The following is a 22,189-nucleotide window of genomic DNA, read 5'->3' as shown; positions in this document are numbered from 1 at the left end:
TCCATGGGGTGTCGCCTGCAGGGTCAGGAGCTGGGTTCGAGGATCCTCGCGGGTCCCTTCCAAGTCTGTGATTCCGTGGCTCCCAGCGCCCCCCTCCGCTCCTGAGGCAGCGCGCGGAGCTACAACTCCCAACCTGCCCCGCGCCGCGCGGCCTGCCGCCGCCGACTACATATCCCGGCATCCCGCTGGGGCGCCTCGTTCTCGCGAGACGCCGGGTGCCGCGGCGGCGCTGTCGCGAGAGCGGCGGGCCCGGAAGCTCCACGTCGGAGGTCGGATCCTGCCCGGGCGGCGGCAGCGGAGCGGCGCAGCGGGGCCATGGTGAGCGCGGGCAGCGACGGACGGTGTCCCCGGGGGTGCTCTCGCCCCCGCTGAGGGAGGGTGACCGCCCCACCCCGGCCCCGGCGAGGCAGCGCAGCCCCGCGATCGGCGGAGCCGAGGGGCAGGAGGGGGCCGGAGCGGCAGCGCAGCGCTGCCCGCGGGGTGCTCCTCAGACCGACCGAGCAGTTGTCCCGGAGTTCGGAGTGCGTGTCGCACTCAGCCCTCGGATCGGCTGTTCCCGGCCCTTGGGAGCCGCAGATCCCAGCAGTTCCAAGGATAAGCACAGAATCAAGTGTAGTTGTGCTTGCCTTCCCAATGTTTGTAGCAGGAGAATGAACCCCAGATTCATCTCTACCGTCAGATGTCATGTCTGTAATACAGGCACTACATGATAACTAGGTGGCTTTTTCTCCTTGCAATGTCTAACATATGTAACTGCAGGCTTTATTAATACATGCAGTGTTCTCTGATCAGCTATTATCCACTAAGTTCTCTGAGATAAAAGCAGCGTTAAGTGATATCAAATGACTGTCTAAATGAATCTGTAATGCCTCGAATATTTTAGAAAATCACCTTGCCTTTTAAATACTCTGGCTTTACATTGCCAGTGATGAAAGTGGAAGGTCAGAGCCTTTTTTGTAAGGGAAAGACTTAAATTTTCCCTCCTCTCAGTTTCTACAAGATAGTGTTCCATTCTAGAATGTAATTAGGGAATTGCTAATGCAAGCAAATTTATAATGGGCAAATGTTGTTGTGCTCTATTGTCATAACTGACTTTCCTTCCTGATTTGTCAGGCGAAGTAGCAGGAAGATTAATTTTCTAACATTTATGTTAGGAGCAAGTTCTCTTTGCTTTGCTTTCATAGTTCGGGGACACCAGGAAGATGTGCAGTGCATCTTTTATTTTTTTGACTCTACTGGAGATACTTTTTACAGTACGAAGAAATTATGAATTTCACAGAATTAAATTAAACAGGCCCATTGCCATTGGTGGGGATGTGATGCTTCCTACAAAAACAAATACGCAGCTGCGTAGGAAAGAGTAGTAACCTTCTGTCTGCCTGAAAAGCAGGATTGGCTCTTTTTATTCTACGAGTAAACTTCAGCTCTCCTTTTCCCTGTTCTGTGCCAGTTTCCTGTTAAAAAACCTAGTATTCATTCCCAATTCTTTTCCCCCCAGCCTCTCCGACTCGATATCAAGCGGAAGCTGACAGCCCGGTCTGACCGGGTGAAGAGCGTGGACCTGCATCCCACAGAGCCATGGATGCTGGCCAGCCTTTACAATGGCAGTGTTTGTGTTTGGAACCATGAAACACAGGTGATGGCGTTAGTTGTCCCTTATTATGAAGTATTCAGAACTGACAGATGTGTATCTAGTGTTGAAAAATTGAATTTATAAGAGAATCTTCAATCACTCCCACTAATTGACTGTGCTCTCCTCTGTCTGAGTACAAAAGTTACTGTATCAGTAGACAACTGATATATTGGACACTGTTAAGAAAGCATACAGATCTGATTTCAAAATTGGTATTTTCTCCAGTGCTATAAACTTAACTATTTTTATTTTTAGACTCTGGTGAAGAATTTTGAAGTGTGTGACCTGCCTGTGAGAGCTGCCAAATTCGTGGCGAGGAAGAACTGGGTTGTTACTGGAGCTGTAAGCTGTTCTCCACTTGTGGTTTCTTATGCAGCTGCACTTTCTCTAATTTATTGTCACGCTGTTACTTTGTGCATCACGTAATAATCTGACCTGATATGAATTTGTAGAGGAGAAGGGAATACTTCACTACAGTTTCCCAGAAATTTTCTCCTTTAAGGAAACTTAGAAGCTTAAACTTTTCATTTCAAAAGAGAGCAAGCTGCTAAGGTGACTAACTCTGCAGGTAATGCCAGGTAGATGTAGTTCAGCTTCTACTGCTAACTGGAACATACTCAGCACACAGTTCTGACTCAGTATTATTGGTGCAAATTTAACTAAGATGAAACTATTGACAATCCTAGGTAAGATGAATTAGAAATTGCTTTCTATTTTTGTTCTTGGTTATATTAAAAGTAATTTTTTTCTTTTTGCTCACCTGTAGAAAAAAAATCTCTGCTTTTATTCAGTGAATCTACCTTGGGAGGAATAGTTGTATTCTAGTCTTGGTAACACATTTTTCTTTATGAAGTGAATATTTTTTGGCTAAATTAAGGAAATACTTTTGTCTCAACTTTCATTTCCTAGTCTTCTGCCCTGTACACAGAGTACATTTCATTTCATTATCTTATGCTGCCATGACCCAGTTACTTGTAAAATGAAAGTTTGGTTGAAGTTTTTTCCATTTCATAAATGACTTGGAACAGCAATGTGTAGTTTATAGCCTTCTGAATCCAAGTATAGTGTGTATCATTAGCAAACAAAAATTTTTAAACTTTTTATTGTCTTCAATGATGGAATGTTTTTTCCTACCTCCCCTGCATTGCGTAGAAGGTGCACTGCACAAGAGACTTACTTTCATGTGGCTTTTCTTCCCTTTCCTAGGATGACATGCAGATCAGAGTTTTTAATTACAACACCCTGGAAAGAGTTCACATGTTTGAAGCCCATTCCGACTACATCCGGTGCATTGCTGTGCACCCCACGCAGCCCTTCATCCTGACAAGCAGTGGTGAGAGTCCTTTGGGATATTTTCATATTCGATAACCAGCTATTTTCAGGCTCCTGTTTTCTGTGCAGTGAGGGATTGCAAGTCTTCTTGGGAAGACTCAGGATTCCTTGAGCAAGTAGCCAGTGTGACAGTTGTCATTTTGTTGTTTCTTTGCTAGATGCATTCATGTTTCTTTAGTGAAATATCAACTGCACTTACAATTTAAAATATAATGGCTTGTGTTCTTGTCAGAGAAGAGCAAAGAGCCTTCTCTCTTAATATCTGCCAGAAGAAGCATTCATATATGTGCTAATCAGTGTGGCAAACTCTCTAATTACAGCTCAAGTTGTGTTTTTAAAAGATTTCATAGTGGTTTGGAGTAAGTTTTTAGCTGGGAATCTGACTTGAAAGCAACAGATAACTTTCATCTTTTTTTCCCAAAATACCACTGAATTCTCTGTTCTTTGAGGTGATCTGAGTTACTGAGGAAGACCCCAGTGTCCCATCAGACCTTGCCCAAGAACACTTAGATTGTGCTGCTCAGTCCTTTTCCTTCCTGGAAACCTTACACTAATGTAGTCTCTGCAGGACTGCAGAGAGCTCTGTGAGTCACAGGCACTGTGTATTTCTGTGTTTTGCTGTTGAAGGTACTTGAGGACCCAGATTTGCTGTCTCTGCTTCATCCTTAGCACTCCCCAGAGCAGGTGCTGCAGAACAAAGCACGGGGCCAATTGCTTAATGTCTGCCCACTATTTTAAGATTAACAATTCAATACCTTGATTCTTAACCTCCTTTTTAAAGGAGAGGTATTTTTTTTAAGACAGAGGTATTTCTTTTTAGTTTTATCACCACTACTGGACAACCTTTTTGAGAAACTTTTACTCCCTGCAGTCCTTCTGCCAGAACTGGTAGTCCTACAGATCAAAATAGATTATTAGCAGATTATTCCAGCCTTTAACATGAAGTGATGGAAAATTATGCAGTTTAAAAAGGTAGCAATCACTCACTGAAGCTTGGTTGTTTGTTGTTTGTGGTTTTTTTCAGATGACATGCTGATTAAACTCTGGGACTGGGATAAAAAATGGTCTTGTTCTCAGGTCTTTGAAGGACACACCCATTACGTCATGCAGATTGTCATAAACCCAAAAGACAACAATCAGTTTGCCAGTGCCTCTTTGGATAGGACAATTAAGGTAGAAAAACTATATTTGGGTTTTTTAGTCATTAAGTGATTATCAGCATACACAAACCAATAATCCTGTGTGGATGATGGGTCAGTATTCTTAAAAGCAGGTGCAATACCAGAATTTTGACTGAACAAAGACCTGGACATTGGTCCAGGCACCTGCTTAGTAATTCAGTAAATTTATCAGATTACCTGTTGCCTCTAATCATTGAAAAGTAGTTGTTAAAACTCTTTTAAGTGCTATATCTCCATTTGGACTACACAGAAATATTGGAGAGGAGTAATGGTTATACTGTCAGTGAGTGGTTTGGGCATATTGAAACTATATAGTGAATAAAGACTAACTGTGCATTAAAAGAAAAAACTAAACCCTGGTAAAGGTGTCTCTCCCATTACTCTCATGTCCTTGGCTATCCATGCATTGAATTGTTTCCAAAGATGCCTTCAGCCTTCTCATGGCAGACCCTGATGAGTCTCATTTGCTGTGCAGCTGTAACTAAATATCTGTGACTACAGGTTGGCAGCCACTGAGCAGTGACACTTCCTCACATTTCCTGTTCATTATCAGTATATTGGCTGTAAAAAGCCACCACTGATTTCACATGTCCACAGATGTTGAGGTGTTTATTTGCTGTGATAAACAATGATGAGGAAACAGTAGTATAGCTACACTTGACTTGCTTCATTTTGTATCTTCATTTAATATGAGATTTTATATTCTTTAATGTTACTGGAAAAATTAAAATTCAAGACATTTGGATGAAACTCATGTATGATAATAATTAGTTACTAGTTAATTTTATAAACATATACTACTTCTTAAAAGCAGTGCTTTATATGGTTTAATGTCCTTAAAAAAAAGTTTAAAGAAACCAATTTCATTATTTAGAGGTATGAGCAGAACATGGGCAATTCAGCATGTTATTTGTGTTTATTGGGGGAAGGACTGGTAGTTGACTGAGCAGTTGTTGAGGTTTTTCACCGAAGAAAACAACTGTGTCTTTGGAATTCTGTATTATTTCTCTTTGGACTTGTAAAGTACCTCTGGATGCCCACTGTGTTTGCCAGGGGTGACCTGGACACAAAAGGTCACTAAGTACACATGGCTGTGTTTTGTTGGGTCTTTTCTGGCAAGGTGTGGCAGCTCGGATCATCATCTCCCAACTTCACCTTGGAAGGCCACGAGAAAGGAGTAAACTGCATTGACTATTACAGTGGTGGGGACAAGCCATACCTCATTTCTGGGGCAGATGACCGGCTGGTGAAGATCTGGGACTACCAGGTGAGTGCTCAACTCCTCAGGAGCCCTTTGCAGGCTGCCACATTTGGTATCAAGTTTCTGTTGTTAGCGTTAGACTTTTTCCTTGTGACAAAATTGATCCCTCCCTTTTAGGCTTCATGTTTGTGGATTAGGCTGTTCTTCTTCTGTGTTCAAGTGTAAATATTGCTCTGGTATCAACTCTTTCCATCCTTCCACTTCTCTTTTTTTTCTTCATTCTTTATTGCATCCCCCCCTCCTTTTTCATCCTGTGCACATTGGCACAGCCTCATGTGTTGCATGCACACACATGTGTGTGCCTCTCCTTGGCAGGAGTCATGAGGTGCCCTGTTTGAATGCTCTACAGGAAAGAGAGATCTAATCCAGGGATTCCATTCTGTTGCTGGACCCTAGAACTCAAAAGTTCCTCCTGTGTACAAGTATCTGAATGGCCAGAAGGGCAAGACAAAAGTTGTTAGGTGGTACTTTCTGGTTGTTAAAACTTACTGCCTCAGAGTAAATGCAAGCCCAGAAGTTAAAGCTGGCACTGTTAATTTAAGCATTCACTGCAGTAATGAATAATACACAACAGTGCTTGAAATTTTGCCACCATGTACAGCTGGAGACTCCGGATACATACTTCCATCCTAGTTATCTCAAGCAGAGTAGCCTCTCTTTCACAACTGTGTGAATGAACATTCTTACCAAAGACCTAAATTAGATGTGTTTTCACCTGCAATGCAGTGTTTTGTTACAATTTTTTTTGCAGTGAATTCAGCTTTCTATCTTGCTTTAATCAGTTGTGCTATGCAGCTCTGAGAAAGCATGTTTTCTAGGCATTAACATATCTGAAAGTAGAGGAAAAGGCCTCCGTCAAGAGAAATAAATATTTTCTTCTGGGCAGGAGGTACAACTGAATACAATCACAGTTTTCAATAGCTTAGTGCTGTTGTTTGAACGCCTTGGAAATGTAAGAAATCTAGGGAGTTTTCAGATATATTTTGGATTTGGGGGTGATTTGTTTTAAGAAATAAAGGTTAAAATGTAGCACCTCATTCTCTGTTTCTTTCAGAATAAAACCTGTGTCCAAACACTGGAAGGACATGCTCAGAATGTGTCATGTGTCAGCTTCCATCCAGAGCTGCCCATCATCATCACTGGCTCCGAAGACGGTAATTTTGTGTTTTCTGATGTATAAAGGACAGGAAAAGAACTTAGGGGAGAACTCTTCCTGTGGTGTGGCTGCAAACCTGCTGGCCTCACACTGAGGAGAGATTAAAGGATCCATCCCTTTGTTTTTCCCTAGGAACGGTGCGCATTTGGCACTCCAGCACTTACCGCCTGGAGAGCACCCTGAACTATGGCATGGAGAGGGTGTGGTGTGTGGCCAGCTTGAGAGGCTCCAATAATGTGGCTTTGGGATATGATGAAGGCAGCATTATTGTTAAGGTACAATTAATGGTTTGAAATGAGAAATTGTGATTCATCCCTGTCTTCTGTGTGCAGAACAACTGATATCTCATTCTGGGATAATGGGTAGAATACTGAAATATTGGCATTTTAATTGGCTTTTTTTTAATAGAGATTGACTATTTCACTTGATATTTTCAACTGAAAAGAAAACCAACAATGTATTTTTTTCATAGCCTAACTTCTTACTTACTTTCTAGCTTGGTCGTGAAGAACCTGCCATGTCCATGGATGCAAATGGAAAAATTATTTGGGCTAAACATTCCGAAGTCCAACAGGCTAACTTGAAAGCTATGGGAGATGCTGAAATCAAAGATGGAGAGCGGTTGCCACTGGCTGTGAAGGATATGGGCAGCTGTGAAATCTATCCTCAGACAATTCAGCACAACCCTAATGGACGGTAATACATTCTTTTATCACTTCTCTTGAATTGGCTGGGGGAGTTTTGTTAACAGGCTAAACTGAAAGGGATACAAGGTACAAGAGCTGCTCAGTGGAGAGCAGAGGGAACACGATGCAGGAAGGAAATCCAGTTCCATGATGTTTTAGGAGTATATAAAGCTCATGCTCTGTGTTTGCAGTGATTACATTGGCCATGGGAGCCTTTACCTTTACAGATAATTTGCCTTCTTGCTGCTGCCTATCGAACTGAACAGAGATAACTGACAAATGCCTCTTTCTCCTGCCCCAGGTTCGTTGTGGTGTGTGGTGATGGTGAATACATCATCTACACAGCCATGGCTCTGAGGAACAAGAGCTTTGGTTCTGCACAGGAGTTTGTGTGGGCACATGACTCTTCAGAGTAAGTCTTGCTCATTTTTTCCTTTGTATTACATTTACTGCTGTTACTTTAGTTTAGTTTTCAGGCCATGAAGACCCAAAGAGGCATGTAAAATGAACTTCCAATAATTAATTGTCCTGCTTTAAAAGTTTGAATTTTTAGCACTCTGCTAGTTTTAGAAGATAACTCAAATGCAGTTGTTTTGTAGCAGCTTATGATTTAGTAATTTGCTACTTTAGAAACTGAATAATTGTTTTGGTTTTTCTTCAATTTAATCTTTATTTAGATATGCAATCAGGGAGAGCAACAGTGTTGTAAAGATATTTAAAAATTTCAAAGAGAAGAAGTCGTTCAAACCTGATTTTGGAGCAGAAGGTAAGTACTTTAAAAATAAATATGTTGGTGTGGTTTTTGCACAACGTGGATTTCTTCCACCTTTACTTTCTTGCAGGCATCTATGGTGGCTTTTTGTTGGGAGTCAGATCTGTTAATGGCTTGGCTTTCTATGATTGGGAGAACACAGAACTGATTCGCAGAATTGAAATCCAGCCCAAACATGTAAGTTTCTACGTGGGACTGAAGTTATTTACCTGTCTGTGTTTACTGATTTTCCCTTTCTGCTACATGAGTGAGATAAACTTATTACTTTATTATTGACAGCTTGGTTTCATGCAAGAAAATCAGTTTAGTAAAAAAAATATTAAAAAATTCCTGTATTTGTTGGCTTCTCAGTCCTAAGCTTCTAGAGTTAATGTGTTTTACCCTTAATATCCACATCATCCTTCTTAGCCTGGGGTGTCTAACACTGTGCCACTGTTGATTCTGATGATACAGATTTTCTGGTCTGACTCGGGTGAGCTTGTGTGCATTGCTACAGAAGAGTCCTTCTTCATTCTCAAATACCTGTCAGAAAAAGTTGCAGCAGCCCAAGAAACACATGAAGGTGTCACTGAAGATGGAATTGAAGATGCCTTTGAGGTACCTTCTTTTTAAAAAGCGGAGTAAGATTAGATATGGTAGAAGCAAGAGAGTGCAGCCAACTTAGTCCTTAACATAGTCCAATTTAAATTTTAGTTTCCAGACCATTTAGTATCACACATTGTTATCTGCCTGAGGAACACTTAATCATTTTCTTGGAATTCCTGGGGAGTGTATTCCTGTCTGAATCCCAGAATAATAGACCTTGATGCCTGCATTTCTCTTCACCTGTTCACTACTGTCAGAGTGTTACAGAGATTGTTTTTAAAACACACTTTTGGGTCATAGCTTAATTTTTTTTTTCTACAATTTTCAAGTTTTGAAATGTTATTCAAGTTTGAGAAGTGAAAAAACCTCATGCTGTGAAATGTCAGAAATCAAAATTTCAGAAGGAAAGTTATCTTTGATTGTCTTGCTTAATGCTTAGTTTGGTGCTTGTTTCCTAGATTTATAATTGGCTTAGTTAAGAACTAGGGTAGCATTTATGTAAAACTAAATGATCATTTATGTACTTCTAATCTATATCTAAACTTACATTTGCAACTCGCCCAACTATTTACTTAATTATAGAATATGGAATTAGATTTTAAATTGTAATAGTCTTTCTGTTACCTAGAAGTATCTTTTTATGTATCTAATTAACCAAAATCTGCTTTGCAGGTTCTTGGTGAGATTCAGGAGATTGTGAAAACAGGCTTGTGGGTTGGTGACTGCTTTATTTACACCAGTTCTGTGAACAGACTCAACTACTATGTTGGAGGAGAGATTGTCACCATTGCCCACTTAGACAGGTGAGCTGTTGCTTCCACAGTTGAAGTGTTAAAGATTCTCTCAGAGAAGGGAGTTGAAGGTTAACCCTGTCAGCTGCTTGCTGTGCCTTGCTTTAGCACGATAGGTAGGAACAAGATGGATGTTCTGAGGCAGCAGTGCAGTTGTGGAGGGATGAACAGTGCTGTGTGGATGTGCACATCCGGTAAAAGTAGAATATTTTATGGGAGTATTCTTGCTACCATAAGAACTCCTGGAATCTTTTTCACAGACTGTTGTGTAGTGGGTCTATTGAAGCTGAGTGTTCTTTGTTTTGTTTCAGAACAATGTATCTCTTGGGGTATATTCCTAAGGACAACAGACTGTATTTGGGCGATAAAGAGCTAAACATTGTCAGTTACTCTTTGCTGGTGTCCGTGCTTGAATATCAAACTGCTGTGATGAGAAGAGATTTCGGCATGGCTGACAAAGTTCTTCCCACAATTCCAAAAGAACAGAGAATCAGAGTCGCGCATTTTCTTGAAAAACAGGCAAGAAAACTACTTCTTAGTTATCAAACTAAATAAATCAGTTTATTCACATTCTTAATTGAGTTTGCTAAGCAAAACTCAGTCATATTACCTGTGAGCATTAACTCTTGTTAATTATCCCTATTTGTTTGAGAACACTGTAACCTTCTGTTCAGAGTGGTGTTAGGATTAGGTTAGCATTTAGGATTATGTTTGACCTGACAGGTCCCAGCTTCACTGTCGGATTTTTATTTTAGGGCTTCAAACAACAAGCTCTTGCAGTATCTACAGATCCAGAGCATCGTTTTGAACTTGCTCTTCAACTTGGAGAATTAAAAATAGCCTATCAGCTTGCAGTGGAAGCAGAGGTAATTATATAAATTTGGGTGATTCATCCTGGATTCTGAGTAAGAGCATGAATCTGAGAGGCCCTGTAAGAAAAGGCAGTGGTATATGAGGATGCAATACAACTCTCTAAACACAACTGAAATGCCTCCCAGCTCCTTTGATTAAGTTGTTCTGCCTGTAATTCAAAGGAATCTTGTGGGATGGGGACAAAGAATGTTGTCTGCTCAGAAAACTACAGAAACTCCTGGAGAACACAAAACTTGAGCTGAGAACCAAGCCTTAATCTCCAATACTTAACAGTGAGAGGAGGAAAGACAGGGCTGAAGCCTTCAGACCTTTGTTCCAGCCTTGGCAAACTCAGACTGCTTGCACTAGAAAAACTGACAGACAGTGATTTTTCCCATCATTATTATGCAGAGAATCGATCTTATTGTTCCTGCTGTAAAATAATGAAGTCATTTATAAGGAATGTTAGCTTAGTTACAGACACAAATGCCTTTCCGCATTCTGAAAGTTAACTTGGGAGCTTTGAGAGATTGTTATAGTTAAATTTCCCAAGTTATGCCTATGTTCCCCCTCCACGTTTACTGAGCTGTTTATTTTATGTAATACTATAGCTGTGTAGGGATCTCTTTTAACAGTCACTATGTCATGCTGGGAAGCTACAGTAATCACAGTACCTCAAAGGGAAGACAAGTATAGTCATGGGATACAGCACCTTCACAAGTAAACTTGTATTTTCCTGCTGAGCACTCTGAAAACCTTTACATGCTGTTCAGAAATGTGAGTGGTTTGCTTTTCTCTTTCCCTCCCTCTCCCCTTTTTGTACAATCAGTCAGAACAGAAGTGGAAGCAACTTGCAGAGCTTGCCATTAGTAAATGCCAGTTTGGCTTAGCCCAGGAGTGTCTGCACCATGCACAAGACTATGGAGGACTGCTGCTCCTGGCCACAGCTTCAGGAAATGCCAACATGGTGAACAAGTTAGCCGAAGGTGCAGAAAAAGATGGCAAGAATAATGTGGCGTTTATGAGCTACTTCCTGCAGGGAAAGTAAGTAGCAAACGAGATTCTGATTGTTCTGTTCTGCTTTCCCAAGTGCCAAGGCCCTCAGGTTCTTCAAGTGGTTAACTACAGCTACATTTAAACTCTATGGAGAAAGATGGTCATTGGTCCTTCTCAGAAAAGCTCATTCTATTTTATGATGACTGCTAGATTTAAAATCTGCAATGAAAGCACTTTAAGTTAATGTAATAGAATAAACAGCTAAACTAATACAAGAATTTGTCTTTATTAGGTTTACTGGTTAAAATCACATTTTGAAATCTTTTAGGCTTGATTCATGTTTGGAACTCCTGATTAAAACTGGGCGTCTCCCTGAAGCCGCTTTTCTTGCACGGACGTATTTGCCAAGCCAAGTTTCGAGGTAATTTCTAAGCATATGCAGAGCGTGAATTATGTTGTCAAAATGAGGTGCCTGTAACAAATCTGGTTTGCATCTCCAGGGTTGTTAAACTCTGGCGGGAGAACCTCTCCAAAGTTAATCAAAAAGCTGCTGAGTCCCTTGCTGATCCTACAGAATATGAAAATCTTTTCCCTGGATTAAAGGAAGCTTTTGTTGCTGAAGAGTATGTCAAGCAAAGTCTTGCTGACTTGAGGCCAGCCAGGGAATACCCCCTTGTCACTGTAAGTAGAAAGTTTTATTGTCTCTAGAAGAAAAACACTTGGTGCTGTGTAAAATCAGCTCTAAAGCAACTCAGTGCAACACTTAAATGGGGTTTTTTGACTTCTAGCCAAATGAAGAAAGAAACTTACTTGAAGAAGCAAAAGGATTTGAGCCTTCTGGAATAATGACATCTCAGGTCAGTGTTTCTACTGAGTGATGAATGTAAGGGAGAACTTTGCTATCTTACAGTAACATCTACCCTGGAGAATATTTCACCAGTAATGGACAAATTGTTGCTTTTATTACCTTGACTGTAAGGGCTGCAGTTGGTTTCATGTTCTTTTGCCTCAGATTCTTCTTAATCTGCATCTGTACCTGCTAACAGACTCTTGACTGAAATTATTTCTGTGCTTCCTTACCTTGGGTCACCCTTTGTAGTGTGAGTAATTGTAGAGTCTTACCATTGAATTCATCTTACAGAAAAATAACTCCAATTGCATTTACAATCACTGCCTCGACTGCAGCTGGTTTTGTAAAAGCTCAGTAGCTGGAAATGGAAACTCTTGAAATTACAGCAATGAAAAATGCTTTGTGTTCTTGGCTAGGGTGCTGCGTGGTTATGGAATAACACTGCTCCATAAGTAACTGACCAGGAATCCTGCTCGGGTACTTGAACACAGGTTCTAATCAATATCTGAAGTAACAAACTCATTTTTTTACCCCCTCAGTTGTCCAATTATTATGCAGAAAATAGGACAAGTATAAGGTATAAGCATACAGATTGAAACAAGCACTTAAGGCTTTTCAGAGCCTTAACAAGATGACAACCTCTAATTTTGCTCAAATACACTTTACATTTGTATATGAAAATCATAATGCAAGGCTTTATAAAGGCAGTGATGTTGGCATAGTTCTTTGAGGCTATAAACATCTAAAACCAAAACTGCACTGGAAACTGAGGGAGAAACAGAAAAGCTACAACTCTCCATTGTCTGTTTTTCCTCATCGGAGATGCACTACGAAGCATAGTTTTGAACACCTCTGACAGACCAGAAAAGTTAGGTTACTTTCAAGCCTCTGTAGTGACTCTGCCTCTTGTGTATCGAAGGAAATAACATTAAAGCAAAATCAAACTTGTCTGCACATTTGTTAAAGACGACAACATTGTCAGGGCTACCTGAAACATATGAGAACTAGCTTGCATTAGAAGCTGAAAACAGCACCTCAGTGTATCTTTGCATTCAGCTCATGATTGCATAGAAGCCCTAAACCCCAGCTGTCTCTTACAGCTGAATATGAGACATTTTGTAGGAGACAGATTAATTCTATAATTAAATACAGTTAATTGAATAGTACCATTGCTTCAGTAATAGTACTAACTGATGAATTACCTTAATATAAAACTTGTGCAGCAGTGAAGCGAGAAGATGAAGTGTTAAATCATTATAGGATATGGAACACAAAGCCCAGCAACTACTAAAATTTGCTGTCACAGTCTCATCTAACTTCATTTCTCCTGCTGAGGACGTTGAAAATCACTAACAGCACTTCAGTATTTGAAATGTACTGGTACTTTCTGAAGGTTCTCATTTTATCAGTCCCATCATCAACTGCTTCAAATAAATTGGGGAGGGAAATAGTCTCCAGTGGAATGAGGACTAGAATCCTTTGTGACAGTGAAGATGTGGCTCAAGAATAACTGAGGGAAACTGAAAGAGAACCACTGGGCAAGGGGCATTATAGGTCTGCTGTTGTTTACCTGGTTTTGTTGAAAGAATTTAAATTGAAAAAAACTAAAGGAATTTCTTTGCCATTAGAAGAAGGCTGAAGAATCAGTTCCCTCTCCTAAACAAGACGTGATGAAGACAGTTGTGCAGAATTCTGATAACCTTCCAGCAAGAGATCAAAAGGTACCAAAATGGTTTTGAGGGGAAGTATAAGCACCAATTAATTTTACATTAAAGACTTTTAATTAGTGTGATTTAACAAAGCTACTGGAAAACATCACTCCAACAGTCCCAGAACAGTGTTCAGAACCGTGCCCCGTTACTACTGTACCCCGCAGCTGTAGGAAGGAGAGGAGAGAGATCCAGCAGGCAGGAATTGTGCAGCAAGATTGATTGATTGAATTATTTTACAAACTCTCTTATAGACCTTTTCTTCCTAATCTAATTGGACAAAGGATCAGCCACCCCCCTGGGGTGATTGGCTAGAATCCTAAAACATCCATTGTCAAAATGTTTTTCTACTGTACCATAAACAAGGCTTTGCAAGATCACAGGTGTTCATAGTTCATAGAACTCTGCTAATATCTTCATGAGAGAGAAAAGTATCTCACGGGCTTAGAAAGAAGCAGGAAAATTTCTTGCTAACAGCATTTTTGTATCCACACCCCATATGCAGACACTGTACACAGTAACAGAGACCAGTTCAGCAGGTGCGGGGGGGTTAAAAGGGTGAAGTTCAAACAGCTGCTCAGAACCTGGTAAAAAGCTGCAGTGGTGGAAGATGCTTCCTTACCAAGCAACAGCTGCTCTCTCCAGCTTCTTTTAGCACTTGTGTTCCACACAACTGCCTTAGCTGGGGTTTGCAGAGTGTGCAGATACATCCCACAGAGCCATTCATCCCATAAGCTGCCTAACATGTAACCATAGCGATATCCCCTTCATCCAGTCTTTTCTCTCCCTAGACACTGCTGGACTTGGAAGATGACTTAGATAACTTGGATTTGGAGGATATTGATACCACAGATATCAACCTGGATGAAGAGATCTTAGATGAGTGAACATCCTTTTTTAGATGACCAAATCAGGAAACAAGTTTGGTCAAAACCCAGAGGAATGAAGTTCTGTGGACTGTGTGCTCCAAGTTATTTTGATTTTTATATCACAAGTGGACCATATACATTTAGAAGGAAGTATAGACCCAGAAACTGTACAAAGAGAATCATCTTCCAGTACGTTGAAATTCAAGATGTAGGCCTACTCCAGAACATACTAAAAAATGTTTTCATTTATCAAGCAATTCAATAAATCCTTTTAAACATTCTACTCCTCAGTTCTCCATTTACTAGTAATGTTTGCTAAGAATAGTATAATTCTTAAGAATTCTATAGTGTTTATTACAAATCTGTGAAACAGGAGCATAGTAGCTGAACATTAGTATTTTAACCTGACTTTTCTCAGCATATACACTGAGGTAGGTGGTCACTGTGCTACCATCTGCCACTGGTAACCATCAGTATCAGCTCGGTTACTCTTTCAGACACCACTTCTAGCTAAAAGCTCCAATTGAGCAGTGATATGGGTTAAAGGTTAGAAGTAGTGTTTGTTAGACCCTTTCCTAAATGAACCCTGCACTTACCTCAATAAGTAAAATGAATTGTGGGCAATTGCTTAGATTCAAGATGTAACCGTAAAAATATTAAACTCGGGGTTCAGTGTCAATGAAAACAAAAGTCATGATGGGCTGCTCTACACTACAGAACTTTTCAAAATAAACTGCTGTAGTGATTCACATGTATTTTAGTAAGGCAAAATACATTCTATAGCAGTCAATTTCAAGTATTTATTGTGGAATCCTATACAGAAAATATTTATAAACAGACTTAAAACTTATGATGAGCTGATGTTTACTTCATGAAGCTGAAGAAGTAGCCATTGCTTCTTCATAAGCCTGCAGGGCCAGCTGGATATAACCTTCTTTCTGGGATTCAGTTTTTGAAAACACCTGCAACAGTGGCAGGAGAGAGGTAAATGTACAATTAAAACAGCAAGAGTTGCATAATGAAATTTCATCATGCCAGTGGCAGATCAGTCACCTACAACTGAAATCCTGGTGCAGCTATACTCTATATATAGTTTAACAAAAACCCCAGCATGGCATGTACAACAGTTCTGGTTAAATATCTGCTGCTTAAGGTAAGAAGAAATTTAGACTACTAAATGGGGTTCTGCAGGTTAAAAGCTCTCTTCTGTAGGTTAAGTAGTTTAAAGCAGAAAATCTTACCTTGATCAGATCAACTCCTTGAAGTTTCCCTTCTTTAGCTTCTTTTGCTGACTGACATTCAGGATGAAGCATATGATACAGTGTAATTAAACTTGTAGCATCCTCCAGCCTAAACAAATAAAGGCTCATTTTAGCGATTTTATCTTCAGAGTATTTAGAGAAAGTGTATTTTGTAATGTACTTTGCACAGCACAGGCTGTCAAACTGCTGCTTCCACTGAGTATCCAGTCCCTGGAATACAGAGGTGACCAGGCATCCCACCACCCCCTGTTGCAATGGCAGCCCCTTCACGAGAAGGAGGGCCAGAAGCCCCTGAACACCACGGTGTACCAGGCAAGGGACCTAAATCTATCCCTGCTGTTCAGCAGTAATACAGCTGACATCTCTCTGAAAACACAATTAATTACCCAATAATGAGTGTTTAGTGGAACAACTTCCACCAGAGGGGACCTTTCTTACACAGACTGCAATGACCAGTATGTTTTACAGAAGTAGCACTAGAAATCCTGTGACACAGAGCTCTCAGCTGAATTTAAAACTACTGAAGTGTGTGGCAGGGAAAGACACTCCAAACTCTGCTCATTTCAGTTGTCCAGATACATCAATTTTCCCTTTAACAATTTGATTCTAAAACAGGAACCTTCCTGATTTCTCCATATGCTCAGGTTAAAAGCAAAATCTGACCACCTGTTCTAAGTTTCTAACTGAAACAGCATGAAATAAATGCCATTATCACTGCAACTTGAAGTTCTGATTGTACAAATTTCTCCCAGCTCTAGTGACATTTTGAACAATTGAATATTGTTCACTTCTGGGAACTTTGAATAAATTTAGCACCATGTTTTATAGAAATCCATCCATATAAAATGAAACCTTATCCACGTGTTCCTAAGCTACTTAGGAATTGCTCTAAAACCCAAATGTACCAACCCTGTGAGCCAAAACTGAGCTCAGTACAGAAGTGTTAGGCTTTAAGATCAACAGTGCTCAGAGCGGGAAGTGTTCTGACAGTTACATGGGAAACAAAAATAAAAACCCAACAACTACAAAAGGCTATTTCTGCAGAAACCTAGTTTAATACCTACAACTTCCTGGACTGTTACCAGTGCTCCTGTATAGCTAACAGTACCTATACAGCTAACAGAGCTGGCCTAAAATGTCATGCAAATGAGAACTTTTCTACATCTGACAGAAATACTGTTTTTATTTTCAGACAGCAGTACTTGTTCTAAGCAGGATTACTAAGTGACAAACTGTACTTACAAGTCTCTGTTGATCATATCTATGAGTAAGCCATCTGTCTTCTTTCTGTTGACCAGATACCACACCATGCCCCCAAAGTGCCTCGTTGAGCGGAGCAGGTCATACTTGGCGTGTTTGTCAATGTCCTCGTAAGTGCGGTGATGAACCTGCACATACACAAGGTTTTGTTTCATTTGCAGAACTGGAGCCTGACAACAGTTTTCCCCCTGTACCTCTCACAGAGTTTTTAATCTTTTTCATTTCCCAAGGTGCAGCAGTAAGCCACGTGCTGAACCATGCTAAAGTGTTATGCATGTTTTAATTCAGGGTAACACTGGGCTAGCCCAGTCCTTAGTACTTAGGCATAGACATCCTTACAGTAAAAGGAAACTAAATCCTATCCCTGAACATTTGGGGAGGGAGAGACATAAGCTCTGAACCTTCACTGCACTGCTGTCAAGTTGCATCTATTCTTTCAGGAGAAAAATGCTAGAGCAAAGAGGTGAAACTTTACTTCGAAAAAAAAAGTTACTTGAAAAATCACCTAATAGATGTTACAATTTCTCAAATCACTAAGAATATTACAGTTTAAAGAGAAGTAAACATTCTAAAAGCAAGTGTAGACTAACATTTACCAGCAGCTATAGCTACTAATTTTTTTCTACTAGAACTACATTTTTGTAGCTGGTCTTTGTCAAAAATAACGCTTTGTGCACAGTGCTCTCTCTCAAAATGCACTTTGTCAGTTCCCTACCTGGTCCTCCCAGCTCCTAAGCCAGCAGTTAGTGTGACTTCAGCAGCACAACTCTGCTCGGAGCCTGTGACAGGTTTTATCATCAATTCTGGTTTGATACCAAAAGTACCTGTATGAAGACTTTTTTTGCATGTGCAGTACCTTTCTAAGCTGGTGAAAATTACTTGTGCAAAATCCTGTTTTACTTTTCTGCATAAAAATAAACCCCAAAACTCATCACAAGGATAATCTATATGGGAAAATTAGAGCACATATGACCAACACCTCTGATCCCCAAATAATATTTTTGTTTACAAAATAAACGCTACAGTTCTCCACTATTATTTTTTTGCTAGAAAAATGAAAAGTGAACTCACTCTGATATAGTCAGGTGAATCTGGCTCAAACTGAGCAATGCACATGTTAAGGACATCTTCATGACGGTCTTGCTGGAATACCATCTGAAACAAGTTGAAATTCAGGAGTAATTATGTAATCCCACCATCCCAACTCTGCAAAATCAAAACAGCAGCCAAAACACTCTGTTCTGGGTAACACTTACAGTGAGTAACCCCTTCATCAAAAGACAAAATAGATAGAAGTACAGTAACTGCCTTGATGACATTTAATATAATGTTTCTTGATTTTTGATTCTAAAACACCAGTTCATGTTTTCAGATTAACTGTACAATTGTTCCTAGTATGACACAGTATTTACACCTACCCGGGATTTACCTGGCCCTAACCTGGAACTTTGTTTCAAGTATTTTAACCAAGTTACAATGAAAGGCAATTTTTCAAAACAGAATTCAAGCAGCTGAACACACACATGCAGAACGGCCTCTTCAGAGTTACTATGCCCAAAGAGCACAATTTCACTATCAGACTGCAATGAAGTAAAAGTGATCAGTTTCAAAGCCAGGAGGAGCTTACCCCAAGGTTCTCATCCTTGAATAACGTGGGGGGAATCACTCTGCGCCCTTCCTTTGGGAAGAATATCTGTATCATCCTGTCTCGTTCCTCCCAGGTCGCTTTGCGTAACACCCCACTGGGTTCTCTAACTACAATGAAACGTTCCTGGAAATGAGGTAAAAACCCCACATTATCTCCCAAAGCCTTCTCTCTTCATAGCCAGAACCGTTCTAAAAAAAAAAATCTCATTTGTCAAATATTTGTTTTATAAATCTCATTTGTTCTATACCTATACTCACCCTACTGACACCAGTTTCTAACTGACTGTGGCCATGTGCTAGATTCATCACTTCTGCCTTGCTACCTGCTAATTTAAGTGCTGCCTTTGCACCTCAGTTTTATTGTATGACAGCTGTGCATGTGCCAACACTAAAAGCTACAGCTCTGGGAAGTTTAGAGATAACATAACTCATACCCAGACAGGGAGTTAGCCTGATTCTATCATTTGATAATCCATATAAAATTAGGAATGCAAGTGTCACGCACTTTTGTACCTTTTTTCCAGAGGTAGGTACTAGAAGCAAGTAAGGGCAAGTGCAAGGCAAAAAATACAACAAATTAAACAACATACACAGATCTGTTCACAAGCATAATTGATTTAGGGTGGCAAATGGGAAAGTTTGTTTGACAGGGAAGTTTTCAATACAGTGCAGCAGGAGAATAAATAGCAGGTTTCTGGAGAAAGCTCTCAGAGTAATAGATGGAAGACTGAGCAGTTCATTTCACAGGATCATCACTATCCACACATTTGAACCATGAAGACTTCTTGGAATCATAACTTTGTTAAGAATTTTTCCAGCCTTTTATTACTGGTACTTAAGACCATCGAGATGTTTCATTACACAAAGGAAACTATCCCTGTACTCTCCAATTCCATTAGACAGCTATTTCTTTACAGCTTTCCTGTGAATTCATTCATTCAAAGCTGTTTCCACAGCTTTCCACCAGATCTTTGCAGGTGTGGAGTAGCTCCATCTTACAAAGTAATCCACTTCTACAGAAAGCTTCTAAGAGTATGGAAGAACTCCGCACTCCTAGCGTATCACAAGCATCTGCTTGTAAAATAATTAACTACCTACCACACAGCTTTCTCCCATGCCTGCTTTTGAGCAGGAGAATGTCATTTACTATTATCAGTTAGAAGCAAGTACTTAGAAATACATTTTTCTCTACTGCCTTGCACCAGACTAAATTTTCAACTCCTCAGCCTTTTTGCAAACTGATCTATCTACATTTTCATTAAAGCTTATTTAGAAAACAAATTAATACTGTTAATCACATTACTTACACGATGTGGAATGGAATAACTTAAATCTGTAAACACATATTTTGCAGTTTCAGTTCCTTCAAGGACTTTGTCTTCTGCTAAGACATCATCAATTGGCTCTCGTTCATTCAAAACAGGGGGCATGATTAGTTTTACTTTAGCTTCCTCAATGGCTTTTCTTGTGGCCTTGTAGGGGAAAAAAAAGTAGCTTAATTTTACAATTAAAAATATCATCCTATTGGAAAGATAACATACAATTTGGGGATCAATATTTTCATTTAGAGAAGCTTGGTTTTTTGTTCTGCAGTTGAGAAAAAATCAGACACTAATTCCTCCTCTAGGTAGGTGAATTTCATATGAACAATTTACTACTACTGAAACCTGGACAAAATGCTGGAGGACGTTCCAAAACTACAATGGACAAACTATTGCGAACACCGAGTTTATTTCATGTGTTTTTCCAGGGTAAATTTCCCCCAAAGCATAAACCACAACCAGCAGTTTGTATATAGCTTTAATTGTGGCTACAGCAGAACTGGCTTAAGTCAGGTCCCTTTGTCATCCTGAATGAATTCAGAACAGATGGAAGAGAAAAAAAAAAGTAGTCAAAGGATTTCCAGGGCTATAACTTAAGTATCATATGAAGAGATTTAACAGAGTTAGGAAGCATAACAGGTTAATAAAGAGAAACTGTCACTCAAGAAAAACAGATCCGATTTCCTTCCATATCCCATCAAAATCACACAAAATTGGACAAACCAAGCTATTTCAAGTGAAGACACACTCTTTTACACTAATTTAGGGAATAACCTGAAACAAAATAAAGAAACCAGAAAGTTTTCAAATGCGGCGCTAAAGAAGGCAGAAGTATGGGCTGTAATAGGCATTTTACTAAAACCAACACTTACTTCCGAAGGAAGCAGAGCAGCCTACCTCTTCCAGCTGAGCTTCGGTCATCAGCTTGTAGTTGGGCGGCTTGAGGCCCTTTTTCACAGGCCGGAATACCTTGTGCAGGTCGAGTCCCGTCATTTTGTAAAGCAGCGTCTGGACCGCTTCGTCCGTGAAGGCGGGCTTGGGCTTGGCGGCCTTTCCCTCTGCGGGAGGGGCACACGCTGTTACCAGGGGGCTGAGGGGACGGCCACGGTCACAGTCACCCCCTGCCCTCACGGCTCCTCCCGCCCCTGCCGGGACCTCCGCAGCCCCACACCCGCCCCGACCCGCATCCCTCCTCAGGGCGACCGCAGCCGCCCACTACCACCGCCACGCGGGGCGCGGGCGGCTGAAACCCGAGCCTGGGGCAGCCGGGAGCGCTCTGGAGGTGCCTCCGGGTCCCCTCACGTACCGCCGGCGTCCGCCGCCAGCGCCCGCCGCGCTGGGAGACCCCACAGCGCCCGCAGCCGCGCGGGCAGCGCCGCCGAGCCCCGCGCCCCCAGCGCCGCCATCTTTGCTCACGCCCCTTCCCGCCCCGCGGCGCGCCGGGAAACGGAGTCACAGAGTCACGGAATAGCCCGAGGTGGCAGCGACGCACCGGGATCGGCGAGTCCAACTCCCGCCCTGCACGGCAGTCACACCATGTGCCTTGAAGCGTTGTCCAAACGCTTCTTGAATTCAGGCAGGCTTGGTGCTGTGACCACTGCCCTTTAGAGCCTGTTCCAGTGCCCAGCCATTCTGGGTGAAAAACCTTTTCCTGATACCAAACCTAAACCTCCCCTGACGCAGCTTCAGGCCGTTCCCTCGGGTCCTGTAAATGGTCACCACAGAGCAGAGATCAGTGCCTGCCCCTCCGTTTTACCCTATGAGGAAGCTGTAAATTGCTATAAGGTCTCCCCTGAGTCTCCTCCCGGCGTGAGGGAGACAGGGGGTCTCCCGGCATTTTCCCCGAGGGAAAGGGCAAGAGCGTTGTTCTCAAGTGCTCCCAGCGCGTTTGTGCCATTAAAGCGCTGCTGAGGGGAAGGTGAGGGGCTGGTGAGGGCGGGGATCCCGCGCCGCTGTTGCGGGACAACGCCAGCAGGAGCGGGGGGCGGCCGGCGGGTTCCCTCCCTTAGCGGGAACCCTCAGCAG

At 41.3% G+C, this 22,189-nt stretch overlaps 2 protein-coding genes across 3 annotated transcripts; one reads left to right on the top strand and one right to left on the bottom strand.

The window, feature by feature from the left end:
* The first annotated feature begins 223 nt into the window (after positions 1–223).
* COPB2 (COPI coat complex subunit beta 2) lies at positions 224–14,956 on the top strand. 2 transcript variants are annotated; one of them, XM_069024004.1, is made up of 22 exons: positions 224–318; positions 1,499–1,636; positions 1,889–1,975; positions 2,840–2,966; positions 3,990–4,138; positions 5,267–5,413; positions 6,462–6,561; positions 6,696–6,838; positions 7,060–7,259; positions 7,551–7,661; positions 7,927–8,015; positions 8,092–8,198; positions 8,475–8,618; positions 9,279–9,409; positions 9,709–9,916; positions 10,153–10,263; positions 11,079–11,293; positions 11,574–11,666; positions 11,746–11,926; positions 12,034–12,102; positions 13,727–13,816; positions 14,596–14,956. In XM_069024004.1, exons 1-22 carry the CDS (start codon positions 316–318, stop codon positions 14,689–14,691), a joined length of 2,739 nt encoding a protein of 912 aa, XP_068880105.1. In that variant the 5' UTR covers positions 224–315; the 3' UTR covers positions 14,692–14,956. The 2 variants fall into 2 exon arrangements, with proteins under 2 accessions (XP_068880105.1, XP_068880104.1); XM_069024003.1 differs by having other exon boundaries at positions 13,724–13,816.
* A 503-nt stretch (positions 14,957–15,459) lies between these two features.
* MRPS22 (mitochondrial ribosomal protein S22) lies at positions 15,460–21,577 on the bottom strand. The gene is made up of 8 exons (XM_069024005.1): positions 21,471–21,577; positions 21,062–21,222; positions 20,150–20,314; positions 18,823–18,966; positions 18,267–18,350; positions 17,178–17,323; positions 15,915–16,023; positions 15,460–15,635 (listed from the first exon to the last, which is right to left on the bottom strand). The coding sequence occupies exons 1-8, from the start codon at positions 21,568–21,570 to the stop codon at positions 15,543–15,545; spliced, it is 1,002 nt and encodes a 333-aa protein (XP_068880106.1). The 5' UTR covers positions 21,571–21,577; the 3' UTR covers positions 15,460–15,542.
* Between the last annotated feature and the right edge of the window lie 612 nt (positions 21,578–22,189).

The sequence above is a fragment of the Aphelocoma coerulescens genome, chromosome 9, assembly GCF_041296385.1.
Source record: "Aphelocoma coerulescens isolate FSJ_1873_10779 chromosome 9, UR_Acoe_1.0, whole genome shotgun sequence".
NCBI lineage: Eukaryota > Metazoa > Chordata > Aves > Passeriformes > Corvidae > Aphelocoma > Aphelocoma coerulescens.
Note: the sequence above shows the minus strand (reverse complement) of the source record. Positions and strands in the feature narration are given on the sequence as shown.